Below are 22121 nucleotides of genomic sequence, written 5' to 3'. Positions count from 1 at the left end.
AAGACATTTTGATTTTTACAATTTTTATTACCGATTTATCGTCAATACGGCCGGCACCATAGTAAAACATATATAAATAACACAAAATATATCTGACACTGATATCTAATAGTTACAATACGAAATTTTACAAAGTACTTAGCCATTACATACAGTAATGACAACTTTGCCTTGGTTACAGCAACCACCAGTATGAATCCGAGGCAAAGTTGTCACAAAAAACTTATGACAAACTTTAAAAATATAAAAGGAACATTTCAATTACACATACATTTTTAAACATAATTTCTAATCTTTTATCTCAGTAATTATTTTAACTTTATTTTACAAAACATGGTACCAAAACAAAATTGAAAAAAATCGGTGTTTTCATAATTTTATAATACTGAAGCATTTAACGGAGAAAATGGTTGATAATATAAAATCATTGTACTTAATTCTACTGAAAGCAAATTAAATGCGTAATTGTGCAATAAAATACTATAGGATATAAATCTTAAACAACATTATAATAGCATCTATGCGTAAATCTACTTGAATAAAAAAATATTGTGATTATAAAATTTTACATAAAGAATAACTAAGGACCAGTGAGATGGGAAAACTCATATTTTTTATATTTATTCGAGGCTTTATTTTGACGTTTTTGACAGATATACCTTATAAAGGATAAGGCCCTTCTTACATAAGGGTTCGCAAATCTTCGATACTTAGGGATTTAAGTTTTCAAGCAATTACCGCCATACAAATCCATTGAGCGTCCTTAAAGCTTTATAGTAGTCGCTTGCAGAGGAATATTATTATTAAATCAAAAATTTGCGTAACCTTGTGTACGAAAGGTCTTAAAAACGTCAGATTTCTTCTCGAATTAACTTATAAGACGATAGAAAAATAACCAAATTAAGTTGACTAAGAGTACTACGCATAACAATTTCACAAACTAATAAAAATAAACATACAGTAACTTCACTGCGAATCAAAGGTTTAATATTTTATCAAATTTATCTTTTTATAGTAGTTTAAGACAATTCTAATGTTCAGAATTCAGCTATTTCTTGTATAATTAAAATAACTACAAGTCATAAGGATTATTCTTATTCCCAAAAGGACTATCGAATATTTTAAATCTTAAACGTCGATTTTTACATAATTGCTCCTTTGCTTATATTTATTTTATTTTCATATGTTAATTATGTATTTATGCTTATATATACAGTCCGGATCATGAACAAAAATATGAAAAGAGCTGCCAATACAAATGTATGGAAACATATCCAACAAAGAAACAAAAAATAATTGAAATGCAAAAAATTACTTTTGAAAACTTAAAGAAATTCACCACTATTGCCTTCAATATTCTTACAGAAATAAGTTTTACAGTCGGTTTGACTACCACTGAACAAGTATCGGTTAGCCTAACATTTGAAATTTTGACAGATTTTTACAAATAAATAACTGTCACTTTATCTCTTAGATAGGCTAATAGACACTTATCCATAAGTAAAAAACTGACCTTTAATTTTACAATTTATTTTTTAAAAGTGTGACAAAACAAAACACGTAATGACTAGGTTTTACAAAATATCTATTACTGTTCAATATTCTTATACAAATATTGTTATATCTTTATGTTTACTGAAAAATCAAAAGAAACGGTTTTACTTTCAAGGTTCTCTCTCAACACAATAATGATATATATGACATACATATTGAGGGTAGACGAAAAAATGTCGACCAATTATTATAACTAATCTTATTTACAGAATATCTGAATGAAATTATAAAAGAGTTCTGAGCAAAAGGAAATGTGTTTTTGTATTAATTTTATAATTTTTTTGCTTTATCTACACCTTATTCGATTGCCTAGAATATACTCACAACTTACTTCCTCTTACTTAAACATAATTTCACATGTTGTTAAGTTATTGAGATAACAAAATATTAATAAAACTGAACCAAATCAAATTAGACTTAAAGTATTTGAACAAGGTAATGTAATTTAATATAATTATTTGAATTGCGAAATTGCTTTGTTTAACTACAACTTTTTCTTAAAAGTGACAAATCAAATGGAGCTTTAACAGATTTATAGCAAGTATTTATAATAATAGAGACACTATTATACCTTTCATTATCTAAATAACTTAACAACTTAAGTGAAATTATCCTCCTATCCTACGAGAAATGTCTCAAAAATAGCAATAGCGCTATGACGTCAGTCACTCTCAGTCCAATCTCGCATTTAAACTAAACTCGACAACCCTCAGCCTCACTAGCGACATCTGCGTTTAGCAAACACAAGCACGACAAGCTGGATAACACAGCTGTGCACGGTCCTTTATAGATAATATGGAGCAACTTTTGTGATTAACACTTATGCAAATGAAGGTATTACTATTATATTATTACCTCATAGTTTTTAAAAAAGTACATACCAGCTCGCGTTTGTTTAAGGGTTAAGCAATGATAACTTGTTGATAATAAGGTACGATTCAGCAGACTATATTGTAGTTATAATCGGTAGATCAGTAGATCTCAGATGTTATTCCTGTCGATCAATGAGCAAGAAAATAAACAATGCAGTTTCATGTATACATAAACAGAGGAATCAAATTGGCAACTGCTTTGAAGTTATTCTGTTATTCGGGTTTGCTGTCTCCTGCAGAATTTTTGCCATCAAAGTTGCCCCAAATTCTCGCAGTCATTCTTTTAAGGTATGTAGCCAGTTATTGAAGCTAGCAACATATCACAAGTCCTACAATACTTTCCTTATCAGTCTTTCACAACACTTGACTAGGCAAACTTGTCCATACTCACGCACATCACATTTATTAACGTCGTCAATAGAAATTATAATATTTTTAATGCTTATTAAATTTCTGTTTTAGTAAACTATATAATTATTTTTTATCTGGAAATAAAACTTCACACAATAAATTACGATCGTTCAATTTTCAATTTGCAAATACATATGTGTTTTAAATTGCTTAAGCAGAAACAGAAAATATTAAAGCAGCGATTTTTATCACATGATTATTTACAAGGTGGAACCTAGGGAAAGTTGGTTTTCGCCTTTTATTTCAGTTTATCTAACATCCATATAATTTCTATTGACAACGACATTACATTCTTAATCGTAACAATAAATTTTGGTAAAATTGGCCAACTGTACTGGAAGGCAAAGTTACAGCGATGTAGCTTAAATCTTACAACCAATCTCCTTATTACTGAAAAATACATAATATAATAAAATTGCGGTTTTAATTCAAAATAGGTTTAGAGTTTCATATAGAAAACGACTGCACGTACAAAAGTCCATTAATTTAAACTGTTGGTTAAGCCCTTGATAAAATTTTAAGCTAGAAATATTTTCCATATAAAACTTTTTACAAGTTTTCTAGGTATATAACAAACAAAAACGATTTCTTTCTATTGAAAAATAATTCAGATGCTTTTTCTTACATGTTTTTAAAGTCTTACTTAATTCAAATTAAAATGTTATAATATGTATAGAAATACATAGGTTTGTTTTTGAGGTTAGATAATATTAAATAGAGAGACTTATTTTGCTTTTTTATATGGTCTTGTGATTTAAAGTATATTCAATCTTATAAAGCATTTAGTTAAATATACAATTATTTATACATTATTAAACTAATTATAATACATATGAGGACTGGGGCTTGTTTTGGCTGCTTCTAAAGTTAAAATAAACATTTAAATTGTGTGATTTTTTATTACTAAGGTTTTCATTTTAATTTATTTAATTTAAATGCAACTTTAAATCTCTCTCTCATTCCGGGAGGAGACCCGTGACTTAGAACAAGACACATTTGTTATTTTTATTTTAAAGAGCATTGCTCTTCTGCTGCGGGGGGAACTTTTACAAATATACAAACAACGGACACAAGATACAAACAGACCCGAAACAACAATTTATGGATCGCACAAATAATTGTTCCGTGTGGGAATCGAACCCACGACCTCCAAACGCAACAGCAGCGGCGTGGCGACCTTAACTACTTTAACACAGTTAAAAATGAATTCAGACCATTATTTCAATAATAGATTTACTTGAAGCAGTCAAAACAAGCATTTAATTAGAAAGACCTATTAAATGAATATTACTTTTGATATGGATGTCAGATCGTTTCAATCCAGTGTACAATACTTATCAGTTCGACAGTTTCTTATATTAGCTAAAATATACATAGATGACGGTGCCGAGTGTTGTGCGTCTCTTTCTAAAAGCGATTGTGGGAGTTCAGCCTAGCCTTTCTTCCAACTATGTTGGAGTCAGCTTCCAGTCTCACCTGATCTTGTCATCTATCCTTTTCCTACATTGGTATTTAGAAAGAGATGCCTCAAAATTTGTTGTTCATTTATATTTCGGCACAAATTTATGATAAAAATCTAATTATTGCTTCCGTTAATGAAACGACTTTTAATGATAAAATTTCATGAAAATGTGTTTTATAAAATGCAATATGAGAGATTTTTATTGAATGCCATTGTTGGTCAATGTTAATGTATTGAAAGACTAAACATAGGCATGTTTTCCAGATGGATTAACTTTCTTTTTGGTGAAATTCCGGTAGATATTCGTTCAATGATAAAATACTCGCGACTTGTTCACATATTATTATAATGTGACGGGTCTTAAACGTGATTGAAATGAAAGGTTAGGATACCTTATTTGTTTATTTGACGTTTCGATCGAATTGCATCGACCATTGTCACGGGCTGACTATAATTTTCAATCTTTAATTTTCAAACGCGTTGAAGACCCGCTGCATTATAATATTAAGTGATAAAATAGCAATTTTGCTGAAGGTATAATCGCCTGTGTGTTTACCAGTTGATGTTACTATTTAAGTTGTTTAAATTTAATGATACAAGGCGTTGTCGAAACGAAATAATATGATGTAGAATCAGTGCCTCGATTCTCTACTACTATCGACTACCGACAACCGAACTGTCATCGAGAAATTTTGTATGAAAATCTGATCAGCGCCTCTGACGGGTGTCGTAGGAAACATTTTGGCAGTACATTCTAAATGTCAAAATTTCGATAGCTGGCCGGTTGTCGGTAGTCGATAGTGGTAGAGAATTGAGGTACAGTTTATTTTTTCAGAATCAAAGGACTGAATTTTTTATGTGATTATGACTAAGATGACTTAGTATATATTTTTTGTATTTGTTTTAATGGTGTTAGTGTGTTTGTGTGTGATGTGATGTCGTATCGCTACCGTGTCGGATGGCTGTCGTGGCGTTGTCTTCAAAACGAGAGACCGGTTAACAACCACCGCCTCTGTTTTAAACGGGTGAAACGTGATCTGTGAAATATAACAATTTAAAATTAAACACCTAAAGACCAAATTCGTATTTATTAATATTTGTTTCATACATGTTATTAGTAGTACTTCAAAATTGTATAAGTATTATTGTATTTTTTTAAAATAAGTACTAAAATTATTATTATTGGCTGTTTATTTTGAACGTGCATGTTCGTGCACGTATACGCATAATATAAATAAACAATGTTACCATGGAAAATGTAAAATAATTGAGTAAGAATGTGGAAAATATGAATCACATTATGTCAGATAAATCTTATATTATATACTAGACTCGCCTTTCTTCCAACTATGATGGAGTCTAACTGGATGCGACTGCTTATTGTACCGCCACAACCCACTTACTTGGGTTTAAACACAATTCCACGTGGCAAGTGGTTGTCAGACTTTCAATCAGAGAATTCTTCATTTAGTTTATTTAGCTAACGAGTGTCACATTAGTATGTATGTATGTATATTATTGTATATACCTGCGTGTGGGAGCTCCCCCCGGTCGCGGCGGTGCGTGGCGGTGCGTGCGCTAGAAGGACCGCGCGAGGTAGACGCGGCCGCCGGCTCCGCGCGCCGCCTCCACGAAGCCCAGCTTGCTGTAGAACTGGTGCAGGTAGTGGTCCGTCGCGTTGATGCACGCGTGCACGCCGTTAGCACCTAATATAATATGTTTTATGACGATTATTTATCATGTGACACCTTCACCACATCTGCTTGTAGTATTAATACTGATTGCAGAATGAAAAAAAAAAATCATACAATTAGTGGTTGTTAAACTAGCGTTAAAATTGTTTGAGTTTCTCAAAGAAGTTCATAATCCAAGGTTCGAAGTTAAAACGCGAGCTATCTATGATCCACGACTCTGGATCCTGGATTACAAGATCTTAGAAGTATTAGACATGATTTAATATTTATAAAAATCGTATTTTTTGCTGAGCAGCTTATTAAAAAGTGTTGTGTTTATTGCTACGGTCGGTAGACGTGTAGAAGAAAAGAAAGCTTTATTCTAAAGAAACAACAAACAGTTTCATAAGGTGTATACGTACCGTGTGCCCGCAGCGCGGCCAGCAGGCACGTGAGCAGGCGGGCGGGCGCCAGCGGGTCGCGGCACGGCGCCAGCACGCAGCACGTCAGCAGCGCGGGGTGCGCGCGCGTCACCGCGTCCGGCGCGCGCTCGCACCCGCCGAACTGGTGGAAGTGGCGCACGCACTCCTGCGAGACAGCCATTTATGAAACGTAAATATATAAGGTCTAAAACACTTTTTATATTCTAGACACGCGGCAGCGTGTCGAGCCAAGTTCGAGCAAAGGAACTGCCCGGCGAGCGCTAAGTGTAACATTACACGAACTACTTAGTGCCAATTTTATTATAATACTTGACTAATAAGCAGATTTCAATAAAAAATAATACAGAAATATAATCGTTTGGATGTGAAGTATACTTAAAATGCGGGCCGTTTTATTTTGAACTAGCTGACCCGCGCAACTTCGCTTGCGTCACATAAGAGAGAATGGGTCAAAATTTTCCCCGTTTTTGTAACATTTTTCACTGGTACTCTGCTCCTATTGGTCGTAGCGTGATGATATATAGCCTATAGCCTTCTTCGATAAATGGACTATCTAATACTTAATTTTTTTTCAAATCGGTCCAGTCGTTCCTGAGATTAGCGTGTTCAAACAAACAAACAAATAATCAAACAAACTCTTCAGCTTTATAATATTAGTATAGATAGTATAGATTAAAGAGTAACACTAAATAATACACTAACTGCGCGCATACAAATTCATATTACACAATACAATTAACATCTATCAAAAGTAGCAGTAAAGTAGCTCGCAAGATAATTCACAATTAATTTTTTTTTAATAGTTCCGTGGACAACCACTATTTATTATGGACTCCAAGGACAAAGATAAAAATAAAACGCTAGGAAAATCGTCTTCGCAGTCTCTTGAACAGCTGTGATAGCCATATTTCATTGTAAATTTGGTTGTAATTAAGAATTAACTAATAATAGTATAAAAAGACTTAAAAAGTATAAGCATGGCAAGAGCAACTTACTTTAGCAGCCTGACTGAGATCGTCTCTCTCGGTCAACTCCTCGGGATACTTGGTGCACATCTCCGGTATCCACGCGATCTCCTGCCGCTTGTAAAACTCCTTGCTGTTCAGCACCGCGCACGCGTAACCAACTATCTCGGGCTTCATGCCTACAAGATAAACATTACTCATATTACGAATGTGAAAGTCTTGTCTTCTACGCTTTTACAGCTAAACCGATGAACCGATGGTGATGTAATTTAACTCGATTATATTCGGAAACCCGGGGTCAAACATGTGACTGTAGTATTCAAAACACTCATAAGTTACATTGCGTAATAATTGCTCATCATTTGAAACATAGCCATAAATAACATCTCTACAATATCTTTAAGTAAATAATACCAGTGTAAATACATACCATTGAGTGTAGGTTGTCTAGGCTTGTCTTCACCGTCGTCTTGTAGCGGCGTCTCGTGGTCATTGTCGTCGTCCTCTATCACCATGCATAACTCCGGCGTTAGCGTTAGAAATGGCGCCACTAGTCTGAGGAATAACAGCCAATGGTAATTTATCTTTGTGTAGTTATCTATCTATTAGGTCGGAGAAAAAGTCTTTTCGCATTATAGTATGTATGTATGAACTTGTAATAAAATCTCTTTGGCTTGAATTTTATTACATGTTTATACATACTTTGTATAATCTTTTCTCTACACAAAAATGCTCGATATTTGGGTACCTCACGAGCTCAACCTAATGAACCGTGTACTCATTTGTGGTTCTTGATAACTATAACGCGAAAAGACTTTCTCCCCGACCTAATATTTAAAGCCATTATTATTTCGAACAAACATGATAGACAAGCGGCTATAGTATAATAAGTTTATCGTTTCATCGACGCTTGAATTAGTTTCCTAAAAGTTGTAAACAATATTAAGTGTAAATTACTAACCTATCAGCGGGTAAAGTTTGTAGATCAGCGGGGAAGAGGTCGCTGCAGTCTGAGCCGTCACGACATGTTTTATGACATATCGTACACACCTGAAACAAATATATTATATAAATACTGTTTCATCGTGCTACAAAAGTTACGCAGTATACTGTCTTGCTTCTAGTATAAACGCTTATGCAAGATTTTTTGTATAGTTGGATAATAATTGAAACTTGCTATCAAGGCTGAAATACTTTCAGTTCCATGAAAATCATATTTTCTCTTCGGTGACAACCTATTCCCTACGTATCATTTTAAGTTTTAAAGAGGCCATCGAAAACAGAATTGGTATATTTTAAGTATGTAATGAAAAATATCCGATGGTGTTTACTTAACTACTGATACGTACGAACGGAGTACGTACACATATGTATACGTTCATACGAACGTTTGCGTATTTGAGTGCAAGTGCGAATGTATGTATGTATGTATGTATGTATGTGTATGTATACTCACGGCCTCCTCATCGGCAGCGGTGTAAGGTCGGACAGTGAGCGGCAGCGCGGCGAGGGCCGGCAGTTGGCGGAGCGCATCACCACTACACTCGACGGGCAGCAGGCGGCGCAGGTCGGCCGTGAGCCCGCCGCGGAACACCCACGGCTCCTGGCAACCGCTCTCGAACGCCTCGCGCCAGCCCTTCGAGAACCCTACACACAAACATAATATATATCTTAAAAAATACCGTACAAATAAAACTACATTATCCATACTAATATTATAAATGCGAAAGTAACTCTGTCTGTCTGTTACTCAATCACGCCTAAACTACTGAACCAATTTGCATGAAATTTGATATGGAGATATTTTGATACCTGAGAAAGAACATAGGCTTTTTTTTACCCCGGGAAAATGACGCATTTCCATGAGAAAATTCAAGTGGCGGACGAAGTCGCGGGTAAAAGCTAGTACTGGATATAGTCAAAATCATACCCTATGGGACATTTACAAAAAAATATTAGAAGTACTGTAATGTCCTTCTTATACATACTAAGTAAATAGATGTTTGAACTTTAAAATATCGTTAGATCGCCCGCTGCGTCGCCTTAATTAAAGTTGCGAGGAAATACATATTTGACAAAAACCTTATTTTGGTGGAAGACTTCCTATGTTTTCTTAAAATGACATTTTAAACACTATTAAGTATAACATTATATCCCTAATCGACACATTATTTTTAGATATTTATGCATAAACTTACATGTATAACTTCCTTGGGTGTTAGCCGCTATGTTGGGTGGAAACTTTCCCAGTTCTGAAACAAAATAAAACAATAAGTCTTTGTTATAAAATAAACATGCTACTTTTCTCGTTCTCGTTTATAATATGTGTAGAATGTGTAGATGAACCCGATCGGCACAAGCCGAAGAAGTGAGTTGACTCGGTTTTGTTATGAGATAAATATTTCCGAAGGGTTTTATCCCATAAGGTTAACGAGTTACCTTGAACTTATCACATTGTTCACATTCAGATTTAAGTGTTAAAGGTTATAAACGCACCGAGCCAGCGCAGGAAGCCATCGAGCAGCGCCAGCACGGCGCACAGGTCCCACACGTAGGGCGCCAGCTCGGCGTGCAGCTCGCGGTTGGCGGCCGCGCCCAGGCGCCGCGCCACGCGCCGCGTGCGGCACACCCACCACGCGAAGCGGCTGCGGCGACGGCGCCACTCGCTCGTCTGACACACACGACAATATTTACATGCCTATTTGCGACCTAAAGGAATGCGCGGGAAATAGTAATGTGCCCGCGTTGTACTTGACTCTCTAAATCCATACTAATATTATAAATGCGAATGTAACTCTGTCTGTCTGTCTGTCTGTCTGTCTGTCTGCTACTCAATCACGCCTAAACTACTGAACCAATTTGCATGAAATTTGGTATGGAGATATTTTGATACCCGAGAAAGGACATAGGCTACTTTTTACCCCGGGAAAATTACGCATTTCCCGGGAAAATTCAGGTGGCGAACGAAGTCGCGAATATTCAATATTATAATGAATTAACAAAATTCCGTTGTCATGGCAACTGTTTTAATGGCGGATGTGCCTTAGCGCGATTTCGTTATATTAAGAGATATAAATAATTTCGAGAATATTTTTCGTGAAAAAAAAGCATATTTTATATCATCACGCTACGACCAATAGGAGCAGAGTAAGAGTAAAAAGTGTTACAAAAACGTGGAAAATTCTGACCCACTCTCTCTTAGGTGACGCAAGCGAAGTTGCGCGGGTCAGCTAGCTACATATATTTCACTGCATAATCGAATTATAAACGTGTATACGACATAGTGGATACACCGTGTTAATAATAATAAAAATAAATTAAAGTTTTACAACAAAACTTTTAACACGAAAAATGACATCTACTTTTTTACCTCCATAAAACAGGCAAAGGAAACAATACCCATACAGCCTCGTTGTCCTAAATATTGAGTCATAGGTTCCATTCGAATTATTTAAATAATTCAATAAATGAAAATAAAAAAAAATCAACCTTCTTAATTCGAATTTCGAAAAGTGCCAAAGTGCGCTTCGGTAAACAGTATGATTTTTAGAGGATTATATTGATTGATATTTTGTATTTTGGTTATAGTACGGCCGCTGAGTTATTACCGATTTGACAGATTATTCTTTAAATTGATCGATATAACCTTGCACGAGCGACACATTTGCCGAATGATTTAGAATACCTCTTTAATATAAAACTTTATGTCAAAACATCAGAATTAAGTAATTTTCCAATGAACACTGTTTCAAAACTTAAAATAGTTTGTAAATAATGTGAAAACATTTATTTTTTGTTCTCTGGCGCGCTTGTACAAAGTTACATCGTGCGGATTCGTGCGTCTTTTTTCATAGTGATGTGCTTAATAGTAGTACTATTAGTGGACTGAATTTATTCCTCTAACCAAAAATAGTTCTTACAAAAATACACATTGATCAATTTCTCACACAATGTTTCTCTAGCCTATTATCAATAGTGTTAGACTGCCTTACCTCCGGCTTGCTCCCGCGGGGCAGCATGCTGGCAGCATGTGTGGTGAGCCAGTTGAAGTCATGCAACATGCGCAGACCGCGGGACCCGTGCTCGAAGGGCAGGTAGAACAGGTCACATAGGAGCAGCAGGTCGTCTGCTACTAAGCAGTTTGTGTCTATTGATGAGTCTTCGTTGTCTACTGGCCTGAGAGAAAAATGTATATTAGATCTTATTTCTACGATCATATGGTGGATGTCATTAACGAAGCCAAATTTTGATGAAATTTAGATCTTTTTGTCATCACAATACATTCTTTTGGATTGACAAAATTAGTATTTGTTGATATAGTGGCAACGGGAAATACATAATTTGTGAAAAATTCAGCTTCCTAGCTATTACTTTTTATGAGATACAGCCGGGTGACAGACGGACAGACAGACAGCGGAGGCTTAGTCATAGGGATCCGTCTTTACCCTTTGGGTACAAACCTCTTAAAATATGCATTATTGTACAGTTTTAGAAGAGGGGTCTTAAGTATTTTTTGGTTTTAGATAATTATCGTATTTCGTGTCATCAGTCGTCTTACGGTCCATTACCGTAAGACAAGAGACATTACGAAAATTGTACGCCACAATATACGCCTTTCAATATATTTTTACAAGCATGTTGTATAATACTTACTCGTCAACAACATCGCTAGGTTCGATAGGATCAGCTGGTTCTATGATCATATCTGTGCTAAGTGGACTGTGGCTCGGCTCCACTTGCATAGACCCGTTCTGAAACAAATATTATAGAATTTTTTATATTTTACTTTATTTTATTCGCTTTGGGAAACAACCCAAGCGTCATGCTATTTTCTTGAAACTAGCAGAATCACGGGGCAACTTCTTAGTAGCAACCAAGGTATGTAGGTTATATTAGTTAACAAAAAAAAAGTTTGCACATTTTTAAGAAGTTTGGGAGACCCGCGACTAGTTGCGACACATGTAACAGTAAAAACTAAAATAAAAATAGGTATCTCGTGTTTTACCCCTGACAGCCAGCATTCTATATAAGTGTTTAATCGCGTTTAAGACCCGTTACATTCTAATATTTTGTATACAAGTCGCGAGAGTATAAAATCGTTAACATTCTTCATGCTATTACCAATCAAAATTGGTGCAAATATCTATGTAAGAATAACAGACAGGCTTTCGCGACAAAAATAATAATAGATAAAAATAATAATATAGTATGAATACATACCTCGCTCATATTATCATTCATGACCACATCAGGGTCAGTCGCGGCGGTGGAAGGCGGGTCCACGTCGAGCGGCTCCACTCCCACCTCCGGGATGGAGATACGACTAGGACTTAACGTCTGTGGTGTGTCTATAACAAGTAAATATAATTATATTTTATTTATAGTACAAGTATCCATGGTATAACATTGTGTTAATGTAGGACTAAAAGGAACAACAATTCTAGAATGTTTTCTTAAAAGTCAACTCTTGTCTGTAGAAAAAAAAGTCACGGGAATTTGAAAAAAAATAGTGTTATTGTGATAAATCAAATAAATCAATTATAAAATATTATTAACAGAATATAATATTTTTTACAAAATTAAAATTAGTAGTTACAGTGTCAAACAACATGTGTAAAATAAAATGGCAAAAAGATATGTTTCCGCCCGGGATCGAACCGGGGGCCTTCTGCGTGTTAGGCAGATGTGATAACCGCTACACCACGGAAACTAGCTGACAGCTGAGTTAAAATAGGGGTTTGGTTACTTTGCGCATGCCCATTACGTGGTTTGGTGAAAGTAATTTATGATCTTGATAAGTTTTGTATGTCTGAGTTTATATTATAATATCTTGTTTATAGATTAATGTTTATCAATAAACGCTATTATGTCTACCGTTGACGATGACGTTTGTAGTAATTATTACTTAAAAATGGATGTTTGTATGTATGTATTCCTCTTTCAATGCCAGTTTTTAGTACTTATGATTTCAGCTAATATATAGGTACGTGTTACTTATTTTGATTTGAAATGTCTTTTCTCAATTTAACTTGTTTAATTTTGATGTACTATTATTAATCCAATCAGCATATGTTTTTGTACATATGACAAACTGTGTTGGTTGTTCAAAAATGTTATATCTATCAAATTCCATAACGTCGCTGCGCGTGCAAGACCGCGTAAGAGCAAAACGCGCAAAATTTAAATATGTAAATAATATAATAGAGTCGCAGGCACGATATTTCAATTTTGCGCGTGTTTTATCGCATACAATTTTACGTTAAAAACTAAACATAACAAATTTAAAACGGTCACTAACCTCCAACGCTCATATCTCCGTTCCTCTGCTGCTCCTCCACCTGTGGCTCCACATCATCCACAATGATCTGATCACTCTCATCACTCTCTTTCTCCTTCTTCATCTCAAAACTATCACTTTCCAAAACACTATCACTAATACACACATTATCACTTTTGTCAATCTTTCCGGAACTTTCTTCTAAAGCTTTCAACCCTAGTATGGGTACAGGTAATGTTGATACGGGTATTTCTGAGGGTAAAGACATGTTGGAACTTGCGATTGGTATGATGGGATTTGGTATGGATTCGTTGAGAATCACTTTTGTGGGTGAGACTAGGGAGTTCATGACCGGGTTTGGTACGGGGTTTAGGGTTTCTATTGGTGATACCTGTGGACAAAAATATTTGTTATAACTTTTTTTCTTCTCCCTGGTTTCTGAGGTACATTTAGCGGTAGTTTATAAACTCATAAAAACATGACATTTTCAATGTGTATGAAAGTGGGTAATTGTCGTGTCATACATAATATAGCCAAAAATGATCACTAAACGATTTTCTTGTGGGTTTTACTAGTGCAATTACCTCCGAAACCAGTTAATTATACAGATAAAACAAATATTTATTTAGTGTAAGAATTTGCAATACGCCTGTTGCGGGCCCTGTTAACAACGTAGTCCACATTGTTTTCGAATGTCGCTAATATGATGGCAGTCCGGCTTGCTACACACATATTCGGTTTGGCATTAATCGAACTAGCCGAGTGGCAAAACAAAATATGTGTAGATGAGGCCGAACAAATGCAGTAATTACTTCGAGTCGGCTTTGTTGGTCGATGAATAATGCAATGAATATGCAAGTCTGATATAGTTATACCACTTTGTCTTTCGGTTTTCTTAAGTAAATAGCACGTTACACTCACCCTAGTAGACAGTATAGGTCTATCATTACTAGAGCAGACCTCAGCTAGTGCCTGCAACTGGCTGGTGTTGACGGTGGGTATGGCGGGCGCCATGTCGGCCGTGCTGGTGGTGGACGTGTTGCTCGTGGCCGTCATGAGAGACATGCACGTGTTCACTGACGGCAGGATCGGGATTATTGGCACTGGCGGTACTGGAATACAGAAAGTTAGGTTAGTTTGTGAACTTGTGTTGTGTGTTTGATCTCTGTTTGATATGTGTTCAGGATTGAATAGATGAATAAATTGTTATGAATTTTAGCAAAGAAATAGTTAAAAAAATAATAATTTAAAAAGCTTTTATCATTGGAATATATTGAAGATGATACAGGTGGCGTTAGATAGAGGAATATTTGTATCACAATAACATCTTCAATCGTAGCTGAAATAGTCAATGGGGGAATGACCATCGTGACCGCATTTTTGGCAACGAAAGAGCTATGATGTTATAATAGCCCGACTTAGGAATCGAACCCGAGACTGTAAAATGAGCAGATGTATACACTACCGACCGCATCTCAGTGGCAGTAAGTTTTATAATACAATACATAAAATCACGTCTTCTTCTCATAGGCAGAGACAAGACAAGTTTTATTATTATTCAATTAGAAGTCGAGTGGTAATCTTAAAGACGATTATTCTAAGTTTCTTATAACTAGTAATAGTAATGAAAGTTGTATAAGGTCACGTACACAAATTACCTGTCACCGTCGGCTGTGGTTTTATCACAGGCCCTTGAGCCGTCTTCGGAATAGAGAACTCTGGCAACCACTCGTTTATCGCTTGCCTGGAAATAGAGAAAAAAAATCGTTTAACATTTTTTATAATCTCAAATAACAAATAATTTTTTGTTTACATTTTTACATGTGCAGAGAGAAGAAATAAAAAGGATTTTTCGGAGGATTATAAAGAAATTCCCGGGTATTTTAAAATATTGTTAAGTAAATGATTATTTTCCATAATCAGAATACCCTCAAAAGTCATGATTGCTTTTTTCTTACATGGAAAATTATAATGAAAATTATTTATGATTCATATTATTATTTGTTACTTACCTGAGTGCTTGTCTATGATGGTAGACATGTTTGCCAAGCGTGAGCGGCACCTCGTCCTCGCAGACACCTTGTTCGCTCTCTCGCTCTAACTTTATATCCCACGATACTGCCTCCACTAAAAACAAAACAAAATAATAATATATTCAATCGTTTGTATGGAACTACGGAACACTAAAATAGGACAACCAGCCAAGTGCGAGTCCGCGTCGCATATGCAGTGTTCTATACCACCCATGTCGTTGAAGTTGATTTTTAAATACATATTTTGTGAATATTTCAAGCGTCTACATGTTGCAGTTATCAATCTCCAACCAAATTAGCCAAACGTGAATTATTCATTCAATATAATTTTCAGATAGCTATTATAATTTGTTTTTTAACATTTCGGCGATATCGATATTTTTTTTTGTTAGCCCTTTGTGTGTCCCACTGCTGGGCAAAGGCCTATATATATCGACATTAGACCGGAATTCTTACTTCCTATATTCCTTAATTTTTTATAACGCGTGATATTGCAGCTTTAACATCATGTTTCGAGTACAGTGGGTGTAAGTACGTACTGTGCGCGGGCGCGTCCAGGCTGCAGCTGGCCCAGTGCGCCAGCGTGCGGATGGGGATCATGTTGGCGTTGTACTCGCAGTTGGGGTTCGTCAGCACCCCGCGCAGCAGCGGGATCAGCTCCGGGGACCGCCCGCAGTACGGACCTGCGACGTTCAAAATATTTATTAGACCATTTTTATATAAAAAGTATCTTACCTTACCAGTAAAACACCGAATGAACCAGTTCGTTATGTCTAGAAAAGATTATAACGATTTTTTTTTATAGAAGATTCCCACGTTCAATGTTACCCAAATGATTCAAAGTTACCCAAGTTGACTGTACCGAAAACCTCAAAAATACTTGGTATTGAACCAAGTTAAGTTTCGGAAAATTCTTTACTAGGCATGGAAGTCGCTACCTTTTCATCACCAGCTTAATGTGTTACCATCAGGCTACTGTATTTTAGAATAATATTAATCACATTATAAAATAACACTTTACCTAAGAATATTCTCTTCTGATCGTAATCGTTGGCGTGTAGATTGTCCCATATGACAGGAGGACGTCGTAGTACTTGAGTGATCTCCTCTATACACTCCGTTGTTAGTGTTTTTGATATCACTTTGGGACCTGCAAATAAAATTCATGATTATTTACAAATTAGCCAGCGTGATGGACACAAAGCCTAACCCCTCCGGCATTACGGGAGGAGACCCTTACCCAACAGGGGCATTGATGGGAAAAATGTAGTTTGGCACATACCCTTTAATCATAAAAATATCATCAAATTTATTTAGAAAAAAAATGTCTTAAATTATCCATTCATACATAATCTGTGTCTTTTTCGCTTTTACAGCTACAATAAACCGATTTTAAAATAATTCCGCATGAGTTAACTAACGACCTAAATGAAAATGCAGGCAATTTTCTCTAAAATCATCCTCTCAAAGTTAGGAGTCATAAGTCGTGCGTATCGCCTAGTAATCTCATACATAAAAGTTGAAAGTTCAACAAACTCAAACGTATAGATAAAATAAATAAAACATTGTTATTCTCCACTTATAGTCGTAACTTGTAAATATAAGCGTACAATGTTCATGTATAAGGTAACGTGAGTCGGTGAGTCGTATTTATATGGACATGTTTAGTATAACTTATAAGATGTGTTTGACATAGATTCTGTTGTTTTAACAGCTAGAGGCCGATGAACTATTGTTACAATTACTACCTTATTTCGACCTGAAAACATCTAATACCTTTATGGAAGCAAGAATATTTGTTGTTTCAAAAGTGTATTTGTTAAGAAGAAATTGTTAAATTCATTTGTAATTATAATACTTAAGTGAATCAAGTTTCTCTACTTTTTAGAACTCTGATAACAATAATTCAATACTATAAGAACAGTACAAAAAATATTACGAAATTTCACCATTTGTTTATTTATTTTAAATTAAATAACCAAGCATTTAAAAAGCGCGCTCGTAGAACATAAATACGTCATAGCTGTAACACCGTATATTTCTTAACATTTCTAGTAACATGAGTATGTGTGGTTACTCGATGACCAGTTAGCGCCCACGTGTATATTACACGACATATCAGTTGCACTTCCATGTTTACAAACTTATTTATAAGGTAACGTTTTTTTTATTCATATCTAGTGGTAAATTTTACGACGTATGATGGCACTCATATAGTAAATTGTTTTAGTGGTTGAAGCCTTTTCAAATTCAAATGTTTATTGCATTTCATGTGTATAACTAAAATATGTTTACAATATGATAGTCGCATGACATGAAACCCTGTCAGGGTAAGATTTAATAAAGCGGCATCCAAATGACTTGGGGCCATACCTCCAAACTTCTATACTAATATTTTAAAAAAGTCTCTCTGTTCGTCACGTGTTCGCGGTTAAACTGCTCAACCGATTTTGATGATGAAATTTTGATATGTACTTAACCCGGAATAAAAAAACAGGCTGCTTTTTTCTTAGAAACTGTCATGAGCCTTATTAAACGCTTTGGAATAAGTAAACTACCGCTAAATGTACTCAGAAACCGGGGGTTAGTAAGCCAGTATAGGGGATAAAGCATTGAACGGGAGGGTTACCTAGTTTTTTGAATGTGTATACATACCGGTCCACATAATATCAATCTGCTGCGACAGTTTAGTGCCCAGCGTGTTGAGATACTCGGAGCTGTTGACGGTGGGCACAGCGCGTGTCGAGCAGTACTGCGTCGGGCACAGCAGGAAGCGGGGACAGCCTAGGTGCTGATGGATCTCGTTGGTCACTGACACCTGCGAATATTACATTGATTGAGTTATTATAAACGTGTGTAGACGTGCTAAGAGATAACTAAGGGATGATTTGTTATGCAAATTGCCGACATTTGGCATGGTGATAGTATGTTCTAAGCAATCACAAAGAGTTAAATAGTCTCAAGGAAGCCAGCGGCTGAGGCCAGACTTTGAAGAAGCCACAGCTTATACATTTTCTTTAATAAAAAAAAATTGTCACAAATATAAACATTTTATCTTGTATCCAATAACATTTAAACCAGGAATATATTATTCTGTTTAGAAGTTACTTAATAGATAAATAAATTCTATCATAATTTGTCAAGTAATAGATAAACTAATAATTGTTTACTATTAGTAAGGGGAAGTCTCCAAATCTAACAAAACAATTTAGTATTGTTTACATGTGACTGCTGATAAAATACCAATGTTTTAATTTGAACTCAGACTGGTTTTGACTAAAATAAGATAAGAATAATGTGTCATGGGATTCTGCAATTAAAGTCTCAACTGTTTTACTATTGTTGTTTTGTAAATAAGGAATAAATATGCAAGCAAAATATGCATAGTAATTTAATAGAAACCATGAAGTGTGACAAAATAGTACTTGTTTCTAAAAGGTTTAATTTCATTTTAAAAGACTTGCAGTTAGAATTACCTAGTACAAAAGGGAAAGTAAGAATCATAAAAATAGAAACCAGCATAATGGAGCAAGACTACTAATTAATATTTGGTCCATTTGACAATTAAAGACATGAACAACAATCAGCATTGAGTACCTTTTTTTTTTTTTTTTTTACTTGTTTAATGCATGAAATTGCATCCCCAACGCCCGAGGGAGCGCTGGGGTATGTGGGGCTCTCCGAACCCCGAACCAGAACGGCAAGGCCTACCCACTTAACCACCAAGGTGTTGCCTCTCGCCGCATAGTGCCGAGGCCACGGGAAGTATTTTTTTTGTGACCACTGTTATTCGGTGAAATATAAATTCTTTAAAAAAATCTTCAAATTGATTTAGAAAGATATGAAGTCTCTGATTTAATTCAGCCCAGTCTCATTAAAGCCCAGTAGTTACAGTTTCTGGGGAGAAACCATCAGCTAAATTTCATCAGGAACTACTACAGTCTATACTAGCTTTGATTATTATCTAAAGAGATATATTTCAACTTACTTGTGCATGTGCAAAGCTTTGGAATATCTGCTTGTCTGCCTCACTCATCTCCGGTTCAATATCATCAAACAGGAGTGCAAAACATGTACAGCCAAATTGGGACACCTGAAACATAAATACAATATTAAAGTGATAGATAAAAATGTCCTTATAAATATCAATTTGCACAGCTTTCTAACCACTAGTAGTAAAAGTATTCACTTGCTGAAACCAGTTAATTCTACTTGAATCAAGTCATTGTTTCCTGAACAAAACTTTGAACCTTTGTCACCTTGAGACATAAATTGAAACATGTCAAGTACAAGTAAATGTCTCATCAAAATTCATATTGTTCTGTGGTCCCACCACTGACAAATCTTCTTTCACCTTCTAAGCAGCTCCATTTGTGCCATTACAATCTGACAATGCTTAATCATAAATGAATCTTCGTTTTCTACTCATGCTCATAAATTGATTAAGATAAAAGTTTTGTGTATTACAGTATGGCTCAGCATGACTACTGTTGTTTTAAATGATAATATGTGATGATAGATGGCATCACAGCCTAGCAAAATATCAGCACTATTGCATATAATGTCTTAATAATACTAATTTAACTTAACTCGTAAAACTATCAATACTACTCCACTAGCCTATTACCTGTTCCAATTTTCTCTTAAGAGTGGTAATCTCCTTCTGGCTGCTGTACGTAATATCCAGTCCAGGAGACAATGCATAACAGAACACTATGCCCTGTGCCTTAGCAGCCGTTATCAAAGATGTTAAGTGTTCAGCCTCCTCCACAGTGTACAACTCTCTCCAGTACGCCCGGTGTTTGTAGTCGTCTTTTGGAGCATAAACGTACATGTCCATACCCCATTTTTTGAGCCTGTGGAATTTTGTCAACTGTGTTTAACACTCTCACTGCCATGCGTACATAAGTATTTTCTATTATGTGGGCGACCGGTGGACCACAAGGCGCTGAGAGTGTTAAGTTTAATACTAAAATGCTTAATAGGTCTTAAAAGCTTTTAATTTAGCCTGTGTGAGTGTCCCACTGATGGGCAAAGGCCTCACCAGCAAAGATATCCAATACTCTATCTGTTACTCAACTCCTAAGACCAGATGTGCATCTGAATGTTATGTGTATAAGCCATATTAGAGTAAAAATGTTGAAACTATTACAGAATAGAGTAAAATGCGTTTAAACTATTAGAGAACAGATTAAAACGTGTTTAAGTTATGTGAAGATATGTTTTTCGGTGTTGTCGGAATTTTAATGACAATAATTACGATTTTACTTGTTTCTGTTGGTCCTGTATGATAAGATATTTGAAAGAATATGGAGCAAAAGGAGTTTGTAGTTATTAGCATTCTTTTGCTTACCCTAACAGTAAAATATGTTTGCAATCTACTTGGGTTATGCATGCAATTATGATTGTACATGAAATTAATGTATCTAATTACTTTCACAAGTTTTAATTACAAAATGACATTGATTAAGTAATTATAATCACGCATTACTTAACACGAAAATGCATAAACATAGCTCAATATGTCTCAAAATTATACTTTCTTAAAATCCTTTCACTTTTTAGTAAAACTCAGGTTATTACGATGTAGTATGCTTTAAAACTGTTCAGAATATCTTAATGTTAAATAATTATGCACTAATAAAGTTTCATTAGACTTGCAGCATTCAGTTTGAATGATAATTAGAAAATATTATTCAAATTGTAGGTTATCCTTCAACAGATGATTGTTTCAACATATTTCTTTTACAAATACAAATAGAAGTGACGCATTTGTTAAGAATCTGCGTAGTTTAGGAAAGTAAATAAAACAGATAATATGTACAACACATTAATTACCCAAATTATGTAAAATGTAAACAATAAAACATAAGTCAATGTTGATTAGCATAATGAGCCTCTTATTATAATTACTCACTTTTGAAACAAATCCTTTCTTTGTTCAGTGGTCCACGGCCGTCCGTAAAAGCCTGTAATAGTGAAGCTTAGGTCATTCACTCCATCACAAACTCAGATAGAAAATGTATACCTATAGCAAAACTATCATGCGTATTTTTACACAATAATAACCAAAATTACCTTCTACAACACCGCAAATGAAATCCTTTCGACTAGAACTCGGCTCGTCCGGCGAACTTTCAGTCATATTTACAGGTAAATTAACGATTTACAACACAAAAGTGGTTTGTGATCACAATACAAAATGTAACGACGGATATTATCGTATATCTACGCAGTAATCACTGACTCAGTAACAGACAGAAGCAACCTTATTAACTGTATTAACAATTTCATGAATTTAAAGCACCGGTTGACCCGTATCAGGCGTAAATTATTGAATTACTTATTCCCGACAAGGAAATCTCACGAAGATTATCATGATGTGTCAAACGATGAGTTCGTTCAGTGTCCCTTTTCACCCACGTAAATGT

The 22121-nt window shown here is 35.3% G+C and overlaps 1 protein-coding gene and 1 non-coding gene across 3 annotated transcripts; both read right to left on the bottom strand.

Annotated features, from left to right (window-relative positions):
* Positions 1 to 6: 6 nt before the first annotated feature.
* On the bottom strand, positions 7 to 22089 carry Oga (O-GlcNAcase). 2 transcript variants are annotated; one of them, XM_076130392.1, is made up of 23 exons: positions 21769 to 22089; positions 21608 to 21659; positions 20318 to 20546; positions 19679 to 19783; positions 18346 to 18508; positions 16712 to 16840; positions 16230 to 16373; positions 15670 to 15784; positions 15307 to 15401; positions 14579 to 14769; positions 13679 to 14048; positions 12601 to 12728; positions 12034 to 12131; positions 11373 to 11556; positions 9877 to 10051; positions 9579 to 9632; positions 8837 to 9027; positions 8342 to 8430; positions 7811 to 7935; positions 7411 to 7559; positions 6395 to 6560; positions 5828 to 6005; positions 7 to 5336 (listed from the first exon to the last, which is right to left on the bottom strand). In XM_076130392.1, the coding sequence occupies exons 1-22, from the start codon at positions 21833 to 21835 to the stop codon at positions 5878 to 5880; spliced, it is 3147 nt and encodes a 1048-aa protein (XP_075986507.1). In that variant the 5' UTR covers positions 21836 to 22089; the 3' UTR covers positions 7 to 5336; positions 5828 to 5877. The 2 variants fall into 2 exon arrangements, with proteins under 2 accessions (XP_075986507.1, XP_075986508.1); XM_076130393.1 differs by having other exon boundaries at positions 15316 to 15401.
* Positions 13018 to 13090, bottom strand: TRNAV-AAC (transfer RNA valine (anticodon AAC)). Its single transcript has one exon. It is a non-coding gene; the product is annotated as a tRNA-Val (tRNA).
* Positions 22090 to 22121: the final 32 nt, after the last annotated feature.

Source organism: Anticarsia gemmatalis, chromosome 24, assembly GCF_050436995.1.
Source record: "Anticarsia gemmatalis isolate Benzon Research Colony breed Stoneville strain chromosome 24, ilAntGemm2 primary, whole genome shotgun sequence".
Taxonomy (NCBI): Eukaryota; Metazoa; Arthropoda; class Insecta; order Lepidoptera; family Erebidae; genus Anticarsia; species Anticarsia gemmatalis.
Note: the sequence above shows the minus strand (reverse complement) of the source record. Positions and strands in the feature narration are given on the sequence as shown.

Coding starts and splice junctions, on each gene's coding strand:
- Oga (XM_076130392.1), bottom strand. CDS start 21,835: ATGACTGAAAGTTCGCCGGACGAGCCGAGTTCTAGTCGAAAGGATTTC. Junction 10,052..11,372: donor CCCGCGGGAGCAAGCCGGAG/GTAAGGCAGTCT, acceptor CGTGTGTGTCAG/ACGAGCGAGTGGCGCCGTCG. Junction 7,560..7,810: donor TAGACAACCTACACTCAATG/GTATGTATTTAC, acceptor TTTATCTTGTAG/GCATGAAGCCCGAGATAGTT.